This window comes from Scyliorhinus torazame, chromosome 26 (assembly GCF_047496885.1).
Source record: "Scyliorhinus torazame isolate Kashiwa2021f chromosome 26, sScyTor2.1, whole genome shotgun sequence".
NCBI lineage: Eukaryota > Metazoa > Chordata > Chondrichthyes > Carcharhiniformes > Scyliorhinidae > Scyliorhinus > Scyliorhinus torazame.
The window spans coordinates 37109218-37125013 of NC_092732.1; the positions used below are offsets into that span (position 1 = coordinate 37109218).

Below are 15796 nucleotides of genomic sequence, written 5' to 3' on the forward strand. Positions count from 1 at the left end.
CCTGCGGGGATCTCGCCCCCCGCAACCCAAAGATGTGCAGGTTAGACGGATCGGCCACCCTAAATCGCCCCCCACCCCCTCCTTATAAAAATGAGGGGGACGTGAGGAAAGAGCGGAGGGGGGGGGGGCAGCGGGAAACAATGGGGAGAGCTCTGCCGGAGGGCCAGCACAGGATCTCCCCCGATCTGAATCACTCTCAGCGTCCTCCTCAGGAAGACGCTGCCTTGCTCGAGCCCCGATGAGGTGACGGACGGAAGAGAATGTCTGGATCTTATCAGCTTCCTTCACTGTTGCCGGGCAGAAGCACATCAATCCCCCGCAACGCCGAACCAAAAGGGCCCAGGCACGGCTGCGGGAGCTCATTTCCTGCCCCCGGGCTGGCAGCGCAATAAATTGGAAAAGAGCTTTTAATTTCGGGAGGGCTGGAGCTGCGGTCAACGGGACTGCAATTTTGCTCCTGTTTCTCGGGCCATTCACTTCACCCCCCCCCCCCCCACCCTCCCAGACCCCATTCCCTACCTTCGTGTCAACCCGATAAATAACTTGCATTTAGATAGCGCTCTCGTGGCAGTGAAACGCTCATCCAAGGGGCACAATTTGCATCTCTCCTCACCCCCCCCCCCCCTCCAAGAAAGCCTCCCCAGGCAATTAATTCAGGAACGTCTTGAAGAAGGAGAGAACTCCAGAGCTCAGGATCGGGGCAGCGAGGGCGCAGTTGCACAAGTTGCGGGGGTAGAAGCTGGGGGGTTGGGGGGGGGGAAGAGGCGCAAGACGGCAGGATAGCCCAAATGGCGCAGGAGCCGGCAAGCGGGGTCTCATGGGGGGGTCAGGGGTCTCGAGGAAAGCAAAGCAAAAGCAGAGATTTCAGGACGGTTCGGATGAAAGGGGGGGGGGGGGGTCGCCGACCCGGAATGTCGGCTCTCGTTTCCCCTCCTCACAAGACGCCCCCCCCCCCACCCCGGGCGATTCCAGCATTTGCTGCCCACGTGCCGTTGGCTGATGGATAAATATCGATCGATCAGGGCGGCGGAGAGGACCTGCTCTTCGCACGGACGGGATCACGATCATTCGACTGAACCGCGGCAAGCGGGCGGACCGGGGGGGGGGGGGGTCCCTCTCGCCGACCCGTCTTGTCCAAAACGGCGGTGCCTCCGACAGAGCGGCGCCCTCCCCCTGGTTCGCGCTGGGAATAGGGGGGGGGGGGGATCGGCTTGGGTTACGAGCTCAGTTTGGAGTGGGGCTCGGAGAGACGCGGAACGTGACTCGGGCCGGGGACGGTCGACCAGCCACGTCATCTCTTCCAGCTACTCCCGCACTCACTCCAGTAAAATAATGGGTTACGTTTTCAAATGGTTGGGGGGGGGGGGGGTGGCGGAGGAGGAGGGGGACGAGAGATACTCACTCAGGATGTTGAGGACTGAGTCCTTGCGAAACATAACCAGGTTCCCCATCATTATGTGACACACCAGCTCCTGAAGCTGAAACACAAACGAGCGACAGTTTAGTTACAGGATCCATTCGCCCCGTCGAGTCCGTCAGTTTCCCCCCCCCTCCCACCCCCAGGAATCGGCGTCTCAGCCCCCCCACCCCCCCGCCCCCCCCGCACCGGGTCGTTGGGCCCCGTAGCTCCCGTCACACCCTCCACTCGGGCCACGCCCGTCACCTGTACCCGGCTCTGCCGCCCGCCCGTGGCCCCGTCAGCCGCCGCTGGCCAGGCATCCCTGACGCGGTTTCAACGTTGGCGACCGGGCGGCGCGGTGGGTTAGCGCTGCTGCCTCGCGGCCGCCGAGGACCCGGGCTCGATCCCGGCCCCCGGGTCACTGTCCGTCAGGACGGTTGGGGTGAAAGGCACTACGCAAATGCAAGGGGTTTGCACTACGCAATGCCAACCGAGGGATGCTCAAGATGTGCAGGTTAGGTGGATTGGCTGTGATAAATTGTCCTTAGTGTCCAAAATTGCCCTTAGTGTTGGGAGTGGTTACTGGGTTATGGGGATAGCAGGAGAGAAGAGAGCGAGAGAGAGCGAGAGGGGAGAGAGAGGAGAGCGAGAGGGAGAGAGAGAGCGCGAGAGAGCGTGAGAGAGAGAGAGAGAGAGCAGAAGAGCGGGAGAGAGAGAGAAGAGAGCAGAGAGAGAAAGCGAGAGAGGGAGCGAGAGAGGGAGGAGAGAGGGAGGGAGAGAGGGAGGGAGAGAGGGAGGAGAGAGGGAGGGAGAGAGGGAGGGAGGGAGAGAGGGAGGGAGAGAGGAGGGAGAGAGGGAGGAGAGAGAGAGGGAGGGAGAGAGGAGGGAGAGAGGGAGGGAGAGAGGGAGGGAGAGAGGGAGGGAGAGAGGGAGGGAGAGAGGGGGGGAGGGAGGGAGAGAGGGAGGGAGAGAGGAGGGAGAGAGGGAGGGAGAGAGGGAGGGAGAGAGGAGGGAGAGAGGGAGGGATAGAGGGAGGGATAGAGGGAGGGAGAGAGAGAGAGAAAGAAAGAGAGAGAGAGGAAGGAGGGAGGGGGGAGAGAGAGAGAGGGAGAGAGAGGGAGACGGGGGGGGGGAGAGGAGGGGGGGGGGAGGGTGAGAGAGAGAGTGAGAGAGTGGGGAGAGAGAGGGAGAGGGGGGAGGGGGGGAGAGGGGGAGAGGGGGAGAGGGGGAGGGGGGAGAGGGGGAGAGGGGGGAGAGGGGGAGGGGGGAGAGGGGGGAGAGGGGGGAGAGGGGGGAGAGGGGGGAGAGGGGGGAGAGGGGAGGGGGGGAGAGGGGAGAGGGGGAGAGGGGGAGGGGGAGAGGGGGGGGAGGGGAGGGGGGGAGAGGGGAGAGGGGGAGAGGGGGGGGGGGAGGGGGGAGGGGGGGGGAGAGGAGAGAGAGCGGGAGAGAGAGCGGAAGAGCGGGAGAGAGAGAGAGAGCAGAGAGAGAAGCGAGAGAGAGAGGAGAGAGGCGAGAGAGGGAGGGAGAGAGGGAGGGAGAGAGGGAGGGAGAGAGGGAGGGAGAGAGGGAGGGAGAGAGGGAGGGATGAGGAGGGATAGAGGGAGGGATAGAGGGAGGGATAGAGGGAGAGAGAGAGAGAAGAAAGAGAGAGAGAGGAAGGGAGGGGGGGGAAGAGAGAGAGAGGGAGAGAGAGGGAGACGGGGGGGGAGAGGAGGGGGGGGGGGGGAGGGTGAGACGAGAGAGCGACAGAGGGGGAGAGGGGGAGAGGGGGGGAAGAGGGGGGGAAGAGGGGGGGAGAGGGGGAGGGGGGAGGGGGGGGGGGAAGAGGGGGGAGAGGTGGAGAGGGGGGAAGAGGGGGAGAGGGGGTGAGGGGGAGAGGGGGAGGAGGGGAGGGGGGGAGGGGGGGAAGGGGGGGAGGGGGGAGGGGGGAGGGGGGGATGGGGGGGAGGGGGGAGGGGGAGAGAGAGAGGGGGGGAGAGAGAGAGAGAGAGAGAGAGAGAGAGAGATCGGGGAGAGAGAGAGAGCGGGAGAGAGAGCGAGAGAGAGACGCGGGAGAGAGAGAGAGAGAGCGGGAGAGAGAGAGAGACGAGCGGGAGAGAGAGAGAGGAGAGGGAGAGACGAGAGAGAGAGAGAGAGCGGGAGAGAGAGAGAGAGAGAGAGAGAGAGAGAGAGCGGAAGAGAGAGAGAGCGGAAGAGAGAGAGAGGGAGCGGGAGAGAGAGGGAGCGGGAGAGAGAGAGAGCGGGAGAGAGAGAGAGCGGGAGAGCGAGAGAGCGGGGGAGAGAGAGTGAGGGGAGAGAGAGAGGAGAGCGGGGAGAGAGAGAGAGCGCGGGAGAGAGAGAGAGCGGGAGAGAGAGAGAGCGGGAGAGAGAGAGCGGGGAGGCGGGAGAGAGAGAGCGAGCGGGAGAGAGAGAGAGCGGGAGAGAGAGAGGGGAGAGACGAGAGCGGGAGAGCGAGAGAGCGGGAGAGAGAGAGAGCAGCGGAGAGAGCGAGAGAAGCGGGAGAGAGAGAGAGAGAGCGGGAGAGAGAGAGCGAGCCGAGAGAGAGAGGAGAGATGAGAGAGAGAGCGGAGAGAGAGAGAGCGAGCGGAGAGAGAGAGAGAGCGGCGAGAGAGAGAGAGCGGGAGAGAGCGAGAGAGCGGGAGAAGAGAGAGAGAGCGGGAGAGAGAGAGACGAGCGGGAGAGAGAGCGGGAGAGAGAGAGCGGGAGAGAGAGAGCGGGGAGAGAGAGAGCGGGAAGAGAGCGGGAGAGAGAGAGCGGGAGAGAGCGAGAGAGGGAGGGGGGGAGCGAGAGAGAGGGAGGGGGAGAGAGAGAGTGGGGAGGGGGAGAGGGAGAGGGAGGGGGAGAGAGAGAGAGGGAGGGGGAGAGAGAGAGAGGGAGGGGGAGAGAGAGAGGGAGGGGGAGACGGGAGAGAGCGGGAGGGGGAGAGGGATAGAGAGGGGGATAGAGAGGGGGAGGGGGATAGAGAGAGGGAGGGAGATAGAGAGAGGGAGGGAGGGGGAGAGAGCGAGAAGAGAGAGAGGGGAGGGAGGGAGGGAGAGGGAGGCGAAGGGAGAGAAAGAGAGCGGGAGAGAGAGGGGGAGGAGAGGGAGAGAGGGTGGGATGAGAGGGCGAGAGAGGGAGAGAGGGCGGAGAGAGGGCGGGAGAGAGGGCGGGAGAGAGGGCGGGAGAAGAGGGCGGGAGAAAGAGGGCGGGGCGAAGCGGGGCGGAGAGAGGGCGGGAGAGATGGCGGGCGAGAGGGGGGAGAGAGGGCGGGGGAGAGGGCGGGAGAGAGGCGGAGAGAGGGCGGGAGAGAGGGCGGGAGAGAGGGCGGAGACGAGGGCGGGAGAGAGGCGGGGAGAGAGGGCGGGAGAGAGGCGGGAGAGAGGGCGGGAGAGAGGGCGGAGAGGGGCGGGAGAGAGGGCGGGAGAGAGGGCGGGAGAGAGGGCGCGGAGAGAGGGCGGGAGAGAGGGCGGGAGAGGGCGGGAGAGGGGCGGGAGAGAGGGCGGGAGAGAGAGGGCGGCGAGAGAGGGCGGGAGAGAGGGCGGGAGAGAGGGCGGGCGAAGAGAAGAGAGAGGAAGAGGCGAGAGAGAGGGAGGGAGAGGCGGAGAGAGGGAGGAGAGAGAGAGCGGAGAGAGAGCGAGAGAGAGAGGGAGGAGAGAGAGAGGAGAGAGAGAGAGAGCGGAGGAGAGCAAGCGAGCGAGCGAGCGGGAGAGAGAGAGAGAGCGAGCGAGAGAGAGAAAGCGAGAGAGCGAGCGGAGAGCGAGGGGAGGGGAGAGAGAGAGAAAGAGGGAGGGAGGGAGGAGGAGAGGAGAGAGAGAGAGAGAGGAGAGAGAGAGAGAGAGAGAGAGAGAGAGAGATGAGAAAGAGAGAGAGAGAGAGAGAGAGAGAGAGAGGAGAGGAGGAGCATCAATTGCCCTGTATGCGGACGACTTGCTATTATATGTAAATGACCGAATTCCAGTACGATAATGGCGTACGAGTTAATGTGGGGAAAGAGGCGGGGTGGCGCAGTGGTTAGCACTGCTGCCTCACGGCTCGAGGACCGGGTTCGAATCCCGGCCCGGCTCACTGTCGTGTGGAGTTTGCACGTTCTCTCCCCCCCCCCCCCCCCCACCCCCTCCCGTGTCTGCGTGGGGCTCACCCCCACACAACCCAAAGATGAGCAGGATAGGTGGATTGGCCAGGTCAAATTGCCCCTTAATTGGAAAAAAATAATAATTGGGTACTCTAAACTTATTATTTTTTTGTAAAATGTGGCGAAACGCGAGGCCTTCCCGGTTTAAGTTGTCAGGTTCAGGGAAGGGTTTTTGGAGTTGCCGCCGTTGCGGCGAAGCGGGGTCCTTTCGGGAAAACGGGCGGTGCAAGGTTGGGGGTCTGTGGCACAAGCTGAATTTGACGTATCCCGGAGAGGGGGTGCAGGGGGATTTTAAAGGGTTGGGATGGTCTCCCACTATCGCACGTTTCCGCCCCCTTCGTTGCTGGAAAAAGTCCGGGGGGGGGGGGGGGGGGGGTGTGCCTCGCTCGAATAGAGAGAGGGGAAGTGGGAGGAGAATTGGGTGGTGCGGAGTGAGGCCGTACGCAGGTTAAACTCAACGTCCTCATGTAGGGCATCACGGTAGCACGGTGGATAGCACAATTGCTTCACAGCTCCAGAGTCCCAGGTTCGATTCCCGGCTTGGGTCACTGTCTGTGCGGAGTCTGCACGTCCTCCCCGTGTGTGCGTGGGTTTCCTCCGGGTGCTCCGGTTTCCTCCCACAGTCCAAAGATGTGCAGGTTAGGTGGATTGGCCGTGCTAAATTGCCCCTTAGTGTCCAAAATTGCCCTTAGTGTTGGGTGGGGTTACTGTGTTATGGGGTTAGGGTGGAGGTGTTGACCTTGGGTAGGGTGCTCTTTCCAAGAGCCGGTGCAGACTCGATGGGCCGAATGGCCTCCTTCTGCACTGTAAATTCTATGAAAAGGAACAGGGGGAGGAGGTTATCTAACCCCCCCTCGAGCCTTTTCTGCCAATCAGAGAGATCTTGAATGATCTGCAATCCCCTTCCTCAAGCCGCTCCGCACCCTCTCAGCTCCAGCAGGTTATTCGGCAAAGTGGGGCCTCGCAGCAGAGCCCGAGTGACACCAGCAGCTGTATTCAAACATCTACCAGCAGTGCCCAAGGCACGGAAACGCTTGACGATGGCAAACAAAAAAAATGTGCGCGCTCTGCTCTACATCTTACAGGTGTACGAAAAAAGATGCACTGTGTACAGTTGTAACCCGTGTCAAGAAAGATAATTGGGGCCCACATGGGGTAGGCCATATTGGACTTGGTGCTCGGCAACGAACCAGGCCAGGTGTCAGATGTCTCGGTGTGAGAGCATTTCGGTGACAGTGACCACAACTCCTTGACCTTTACCATAGTCACGGAGAGGGATAGGAACAGACAGTATGGGAAGGTATTTAATTGGGGGAGGGGAAATTATACTGCTATTAGACAGGAACTGAGGAGCATAAAGTGGGAGCAATTGTTCTTGGGGAAATGTACAACAGCAATGTGGGGTTTGTTTAAGGGGCACTTGCTGCGAGTGCTGGATAGTTTTGTCCCACTGAGACGAGGAAGGAATGGGAAGGTGAAGGAGCCTTGGATGACAAGAGAAGTGGAGCTTCTAGTCAAGAGGGAGAAGGAAGCTTACGTAAGGTTGAGGAAGCAAGGATCCGGCACGGCTCGAGAGGGTTACAAGGTAGCCAGAGACTTTCCCCCAGGGTGGAAATGGCTGTCACGAGGGGACATCATTTTAAGATGATTGGAGGAAGGTATAGGGGAGATGTTAGAGGTTCTTTACACAGAGAGTGGTGGGTGTGTGGAATGCACTGCCAGCAGAGGTGGTGGAGTCAGAGTCATTCGGGACATTTAAGCGACTCTTAGACAGGCACATGGGCAGCAGTAAATTGAAGGGATGTAGGTTCGGTTGATCTTAGATTAGGATAAATGGTCGGCACAACATGGTGGGCCGAAGGGCCTGTACTGTGCTGGACTGTTCTCTGTTCTATGATGGTATCTATTTCACATCTGTATTTAAAAAAAATATAAATTTAGAGTCCCCAATTATTTTTTTTCCCAATGAAGGGGCAATTTAGCGCGGCCAATCCACCGAACCACATCTTTGGGTTGTGGGGGTGAGACCCACGCAGACGCGGGGAGAATGTGCAAACTCCGCACGGACAGTGACCCAGAGCCGGGATCGAACCCGGGACCTCGGCGCCGTGAGGCAGCAGGGCTAACCCACCCTGCCGCCTGTTCACGTTTGCATTTTGACACCGGTCAAGAAAATAAGCAGTCAAATCTGGATTTCCAAAGAGCCACACCTGGCCAGTTGCGATTACCTTCAGCAACACTGAACCAAATGACGCTCGCACACATCACACAATCTTCCCACAGAGGGGCGTTTCTCAGTCACACAGAACACGGTGCTGATCAGGTACGGATGCTTGTGGACAATGAAAGGGGTTGGACAGAGATCAGACGGAGAAGGGCTTTGCCAGGAAATCTGAACAGCCTGTCAAGAGCGAGATAATATCCCACACCTCTGCCCGCACTGACTATCAAGCAGCTTATTAACAATTCTACACAGTGGCCCTGTGCCTCTGCTCATTTCTATGCAGACAGGTCTGGCATGTATTCCCGAGCTGAGCTTCAGAGGTATTTGCATTTAACCCTCTCAGTGCCTCTGCATCCAATGCAGTTTGGAAACGGAGGATCCAAACAACAGCAGGAGAAGAGCCAGGGAATGTTTTCCATTCACTTGGAAGGCCAACCCGAGACCTCAGTTCCAAGTCTCACCGGTTGTCGCATAACACTAGGGTACAGTACTGGTGGGGACGGGTCTGTCACTGTATAACACTGGGTTACAGTACTGGTGGGGACGGGTCTGTCACTGTATAACACTGGGGTACAGTACTGGTGGGGACGGGTCTGTCACTGTATAACACTGGCGTACAGTACTGGTGGGGACGGGTCCGTCACTGTATAACACTGGGGTACAGTACTGGTGGGGACGGGTCCGTCACTGTATAACACTGGGGTACAGTACTGGTGGGGACGGGTCAGTCACTGTATAACACTGGGGTACAGTACTGGTGGGGACGGGTCTGTCACTGTATAACACTGGGGTACAGTACTGGTGGGGGCGGGTCTGTCACTGTATAACACTGGGGTACAGTACTGGTGTGGACGGGTCTGTCACTATAACACTGGGGTACAGTACTGGTGGGGACGGGTCTGTCACTGTATAACACTGGGGTACAGTACTGGTGGGGATGGGTCTTTCACTATAACACTGGGGTACAGTACTGGTGGGGACGGCCCTGTCACTGTATAACACTGGGGTACAGTACTGGTGGGGATGGGTCTGTCACTGTATAACACTGGGGTACAGTACTGGTGGGGATGGGCCTGTCACTGTGTAACACTGGGGTACAGTACTGGTGGGGACGGGTCTGTCACTGTATAACACTGGGGTACAGTACTGGTGGGGACAGGTCTGTCACTATAACACTGGTGTACAGTACTGGTGGGGACGGGTCTGTCGCTGTATAACACTGGGGTACAGTACTGGTGGGGACGGGTCTGTCACTGTATAACACTGGGATACAGTACTGGTGGGGACGGGTCTGTCACTGTATAACACTGGGGTACAGTACTGGTGGGCACGAGTCTGTCACTGTATAACACTGGGGTACAGGACTGGTGGGGACGGGTCTGTCACTGTGTAACACTGGGGTACAGTACTGGTGGGGACGGGTCTGTCACTGTATAACACTGGGATACAGTACTGGTGGGGACGGGTCTGTCACTGTATAACACTGGTGTACAGTACTGGTGGGGACGGGTCTGTCACTGTATAACACTGGGGTACAGTACTGGTGGGGACGGGTCTGTCACTGTATAACACGGGTACAGTACTGGTGGGGACGGGTCTGTCACTGTATAACACTGGGGTACAGTACTGCTGGGGACGGGTCTGTCACTGTATAACACTGGGATACAGTACTGGTGGGGACGGGTCTGTCACTGTATAACACTGGGGTACAGTACTGGTGGGGACGGGTCTGTCACTGTATAACACGGGTACAGTACTGGTGGGGACAGGTCTGTCACTGTATAACACTGGGGTACAGTACTGGTGGGGACGGGTCTGTCACTGTATAACACTGGGGTACAGTACTGGTGGGGACAGGTCTGTCACTGTATAACACGGGTACAGTACTGGTGGGGACGGGTCTGACACTGTGTAACACTGGGGTACAGTACTGGTGGGGACGGGTCTGTCACTGTATAACACGGGTACAGTACTGGTGGGGACGGGTCTGACACTGTGTAACACTGGGGTACAGTACTGGTGGGGACGGGTCTGTCACTGTATAACACTGGGGTACAGTACTGGTGGGGACGGGTCTGTCACTGTATAACACGGGTACAGTACTGGTGGGGACGGGTCTGACACTGTGTAACACTGGGGTACAGTACTGGTGGGGACGGGTCTGTCACTGTATAACACTGGGGTACAGTACTGGTGGGGACGGGTCTGTCACTGTATAACACTGGGGTACAGTACTGGTGGGTACTGGTCTGTCACTGTATAACACTGGGGTACAGTACTGGTGGGGACGGGTCTGTCACTGTATAACACTGGGCACAGTACTGGTGGGGACGGGTCTGTCACTGTATAACACTGGGGTACAGTACTGGTGGGGACGGGTCTGTCACTGTATAACACTGGGGTACAGTACTGGTGGGGACGGGTCTGTCACTGTATAACACTGGGGTACAGTACTGGTGGGGACGGGTCTGACACTGTGTAACACTGGGGCACAGTACTGGTGGGGACGGGTCAGTCGCTGTATAACACTGGGGTACAGTACTGGTGGGGACGGGTCTGTCGCTGTATAACACTGGGGTACAGTACTGGTGAGGACAGGTCTGTCACTGTATAACACTGGGGTACAGTACTGGTGGGGACGGGTCTGTCACTGTATAACACTGGGGTACAGTACTGGTGGGGACGGGTCTGTCACTGTATAACACTGGGGTACAGTACTGGTGGGGACAGGTCTGTCACTGTATAACACTGGTGTACAGTACTGGTGGGGACGGGTCTGTCACTGTATAACACTGGGGTACAGTACTGGTGGGGACGGGTCTGTCACTGTATAACACGGGTACAGTACTGGTGGGGACAGGTCTGTCACTGTATAACACTGGGGTACAGTACTGGTGGGGACGGGTCTGTCACTGTATAACACTGGGGTACAGTACTGGTGGGGACAGGTCTGTCACTGTATAACACGGGTACAGTACTGGTGGGGACGGGTCTGACACTGTGTAACACTGGGGTACAGTACTGGTGGGGACGGGTCTGTCACTGTATAACACGGGTACAGTACTGGTGGGGACGGGTCTGACACTGTGTAACACTGGGGTACAGTACTGGTGGGGACGGGTCTGTCACTGTATAACACTGGGGTACAGTACTGGTGGGGACGGGTCTGTCACTGTATAACACGGGTACAGTACTGGTGGGGACGGGTCTGACACTGTGTAACACTGGGGTACAGTACTGGTGGGGACGGGTCTGTCACTGTATAACACTGGGGTACAGTACTGGTGGGGACGGGTCTGTCACTGTATAACACTGGGGTACAGTACTGGTGGGTACTGGTCTGTCACTGTATAACACTGGGGTACAGTACTGGTGGGGACGGGTCTGTCACTGTATAACACTGGGCACAGTACTGGTGGGGACGGGTCTGTCACTGTATAACACTGGGGTACAGTACTGGTGGGGACGGGTCTGTCGCTGTATAACACTGGGGTACAGTACTGGTGGGGACGGGTCTGTCACTGTATAACACTGGGGTACAGTACTGGTGGGGACGGGTCTGACACTGTGTAACACTGGGGCACAGTACTGGTGGGGACGGGTCAGTCGCTGTATAACACTGGGGTACAGTACTGGTGGGGACGGGTCTGTCGCTGTATAACACTGGGGTACAGTACTGGTGAGGACAGGTCTGTCACTGTATAACACTGGGGTACAGTACTGGTGGGGACGGGTCTGTCACTGTATAACACTGGGGTACAGTACTGGTGGGGACGGGTCTGTCACTGTATAACACTGGGGTACAGTACTGGTGGGGACAGGTCTGTCACTGTATAACACTGGTGTACAGTACTGGTGGGGACGGGTCTGTCACTGTATAACACTGGGGTACAGTACTGGTGGGGACAGGTCTGTCACTGTATAACACGGGTACAGTACTGGTGGGGACAGGTCTGTCACTGTATAACACTGGGGTACAGTACTGGTGGGGACGGGTCTGTCACTGTGTAACACTGGGGTACAGTACTGGTGGGGACGGGTCTGTCGCTGTATAACACTGGGGTACAGTACTGGTGGGCACGAGTCTGTCACTGTATAACACTGGGGTACAGTACTGGTGGGGACAGGTCTGTCACTGTATAACACTGGGGTACAGTACTGGTGGGGATGGCCCTGTCACTGTATAACACTGGGGTACAGTACTGGTGGGGACGGGTCTGTCACTGTATAACACTGGGGTACAGTACTGGTGGGGATGGGTCTGTCACTGTATAACACTGGGGTACAGTACTGGTGGGGACGGGTCTGTCACTGTATAACACTGGGGTACAGTACTGGTGGGGACGGGTCTGTCACTGTATAACACTGGGGTACAGTACTGGTGGGGACGGGACTGTCACTGTATAACACTGGGGTACAGTACTGGTGGGGACGGGTCTGTCACTGTATAACACTGGGGTACAGTACTGGTGGGCACGAGTCTGTCACTGTATAACACTGGGGTATAGTACTGGTGGGCACGAGTCTGTCGCTGTATAACACTGGGGTACAGTACTGGTGGGGACGGGTCTGTCACTGTATAACACTGGGGTATAGTACTGGTGGGCACGAGTCTGTCACTGTATAACACTGGGGTATAGTACTGGTGGGCACGAGTCTGTCGCTGTATAACACTGGGGTACAGTACTGGTGGGGACGGGTCTGTCACTGTATAACACTGGGGTATAGTACTGGTGGGCACGAGTCTGTCGCTGTATAACACTGGGGTACAGTACTGGTGGGGACGGGTCTGTCACTGTATAACACTGGGGTATAGTACTGGTGGGCACGAGTCTGTCACTGTATAACACTGGGGTATAGTACTGGTGGGCACGAGTCTGTCGCTGTATAACACTGGGGTACAGTACTGGTGGGGACGGGTCTGTCACTGTATAACACTGGGGTACAGTACTGGTGGGCACGAGTCTGTCGCTGTATAACACTGGGGTACAGTACTGGTGTGGACGGGTCTGTCACTGTATAACACTGGGGTACAGTACTGGTGGGCACGAGTCTGTCACTGTATGACACTGGGGTATAGTACTGGTGGGCACGAGTCTGTCGCTGTATAACACTGGGGTACAGTACTGGTGGGGATGGGTCTGTCACTGTATAACACTGGGATACAGTACTGTTGGGGACGGGTCTGTCACTGTATAACACTGGGATACAGTACTGGTGGGGACGGGTCTGTCACTGTATAACACTGGGGTACAGTACTGGTGGGGACGGGTCTGTCGCTGTATAACACTGGGGTACAGTACTGGTGGGGACGGGTCTGTCACTGTATAACACTGGGGTACAGTACTGGTGGGGACGGGTCTGTCACTGTATAACACTGGGGTACAGTACTGGTGGGGACAGGTCTGTCACTGTATAACACTGGGGTACAGTACTGGTGAGGATGGGTCTGTCACTGTATAACACTGGGGTACAGTACTGGCAGGCACAAGTCTGTCGTGTATAACAGTGGGGTACAGTACTGGTGGGGACGGGTCTGTCACTGTATAACACTGGGGTACAGTACTGGTGGGCACGAGTCTGTCACTGTATAACACTGGGGTACAGTACTGGTGGGGACGGGTCTGTCTCTGTATAACACGGGTACAGTACTGGTGAGGACGGGTCTGTCACTGTATAACACTGGGGTACAGTACTGGCGGGCACGAGTCTGTCGTGTATAACACTGGGGTACAGTACTGGTGGGGACGGGTCTGTCACTGTATAACACTGGGGTACAGTACTGGTGGGGATGGGTCTGTCACTGTATAACACTGGGGTACAGTACTGGTGGGGACGGGTCTGTCACTGTATAACACTGGGGTACAGTACTGGTGGGGACGGGTCTGTCACTGTATAACACTGGGGTACAGTACTGGTGGGGACGGGACTGTCACTGTATAACACTGGGGTACAGTACTGGTGGGGACGGGTCTGTCACTGTATAACACTGGGGTACAGTACTGGTGGGCACGAGTCTGTCACTGTATAACACTGGGGTATAGTACTGGTGGGCACGAGTCTGTCGCTGTATAACACTGGGGTACAGTACTGGTGGGGACGGGTCTGTCACTGTATAACACTGGGGTATAGTACTGGTGGGCACGAGTCTGTCACTGTATAACACTGGGGTATAGTACTGGTGGGCACGAGTCTGTCGCTGTATAACACTGGGGTACAGTACTGGTGGGGACGGGTCTGTCACTGTATAACACTGGGGTATAGTACTGGTGGGCACGAGTCTGTCGCTGTATAACACTGGGGTACAGTACTGGTGGGGACGGGTCTGTCACTGTATAACACTGGGGTATAGTACTGGTGGGCACGAGTCTGTCACTGTATAACACTGGGGTATAGTACTGGTGGGCACGAGTCTGTCGCTGTATAACACTGGGGTACAGTACTGGTGGGGACGGGTCTGTCACTGTATAACACTGGGGTACAGTACTGGTGGGCACGAGTCTGTCGCTGTATAACACTGGGGTACAGTACTGGTGTGGACGGGTCTGTCACTGTATAACACTGGGGTACAGTACTGGTGGGCACGAGTCTGTCACTGTATGACACTGGGGTATAGTACTGGTGGGCACGAGTCTGTCGCTGTATAACACTGGGGTACAGTACTGGTGGGGATGGGTCTGTCACTGTATAACACTGGGATACAGTACTGTTGGGGACGGGTCTGTCACTGTATAACACTGGGATACAGTACTGGTGGGGACGGGTCTGTCACTGTATAACACTGGGGTACAGTACTGGTGGGGACGGGTCTGTCGCTGTATAACACTGGGGTACAGTACTGGTGGGGACGGGTCTGTCACTGTATAACACTGGGGTACAGTACTGGTGGGGACGGGTCTGTCACTGTATAACACTGGGGTACAGTACTGGTGGGGACAGGTCTGTCACTGTATAACACTGGGGTACAGTACTGGTGAGGATGGGTCTGTCACTGTATAACACTGGGGTACAGTACTGGCAGGCACAAGTCTGTCGTGTATAACAGTGGGGTACAGTACTGGTGGGGACGGGTCTGTCACTGTATAACACTGGGGTACAGTACTGGTGGGCACGAGTCTGTCACTGTATAACACTGGGGTACAGTACTGGTGGGGACGGGTCTGTCTCTGTATAACACGGGTACAGTACTGGTGAGGACGGGTCTGTCACTGTATAACACTGGGGTACAGTACTGGCGGGCACGAGTCTGTCGTGTATAACACTGGGGTACAGTACTGGTGGGGACGGGTCTGTCACTGTATAACACTGGGATACAGTACTGGTGGGGACGGGTCTGTCACTGTGTAACACTGGGGTACAGTACTGGTGAGGACGGGTCTGTCACTGTATAACACTGGGGTACAGTACTGGCGGGCACGAGTCTGTCGTGTATAACACTGGGGTACAGTACTGGTGGGGACGGGTCTGTCACTGTATAACACTGGGGTACAGTACTGGTGGGAACGGGTCTGTCACTGTATAAGACTGGGGTACAGTACTGGTGGGGACGGGTCTGTCACTGTATAACACTGGGGTACAGTACTGGTGGGGACGGGTCTGTCACTGTATAACACTGGGGTACAGTACTGGTGGGGACGGGTCTGTCACTGTATAACACTGCGGTACAGTACTGGTGGGCACGAGTCTGTCACTGTATAACACTGGGGTACAGTACTGGTGGGGACGGGTCTGTCACTGTATAACACTGGGGTACAGTACTGGTGGGCACGAGTCTGTCGTGTATAACACTGGGGTACAGTCCTGGTGGGGACGGGTCTGTCACTGTGTAACACTGGGGTACAGTACTGGTGGGGACGGGTCTGTCACTGTATAACACTGGGCACAGTACTGGTGGGGACGGGTCTGTCACTGTATAACACTGGGGTACAGTACTGGTGGGGACGGGTCTGTCACTGTATAACACTGGGCACAGTACTGGTGGGGACGGGTCTGTCACTGTATAACACTGGGATACAGTACTGGTGGGGACGGGTCTGTCACTGTATAACACTGGGGTACA

The 15796-nt window shown here is 57.3% G+C and overlaps 1 protein-coding gene across 1 annotated transcript in view; it reads right to left on the reverse strand.

The window, feature by feature from the left end:
* Positions 1–274: 274 nt before the first annotated feature.
* Positions 275–15796, reverse strand: part of LOC140402879 (integrator complex subunit 3-like) — a 60415-nt gene continuing 44893 nt past the window's right edge. Inside the window, exons 8-9 of the mRNA XM_072490505.1 lie at positions 1399–1478; positions 275–377 (exon numbers count right to left, since the gene is read on the reverse strand). Of these exons, the coding sequence (XP_072346606.1) occupies positions 275–377; positions 1399–1478 (183 nt within the window). The remainder of the gene's footprint in view (positions 378–1398; positions 1479–15796) is intronic.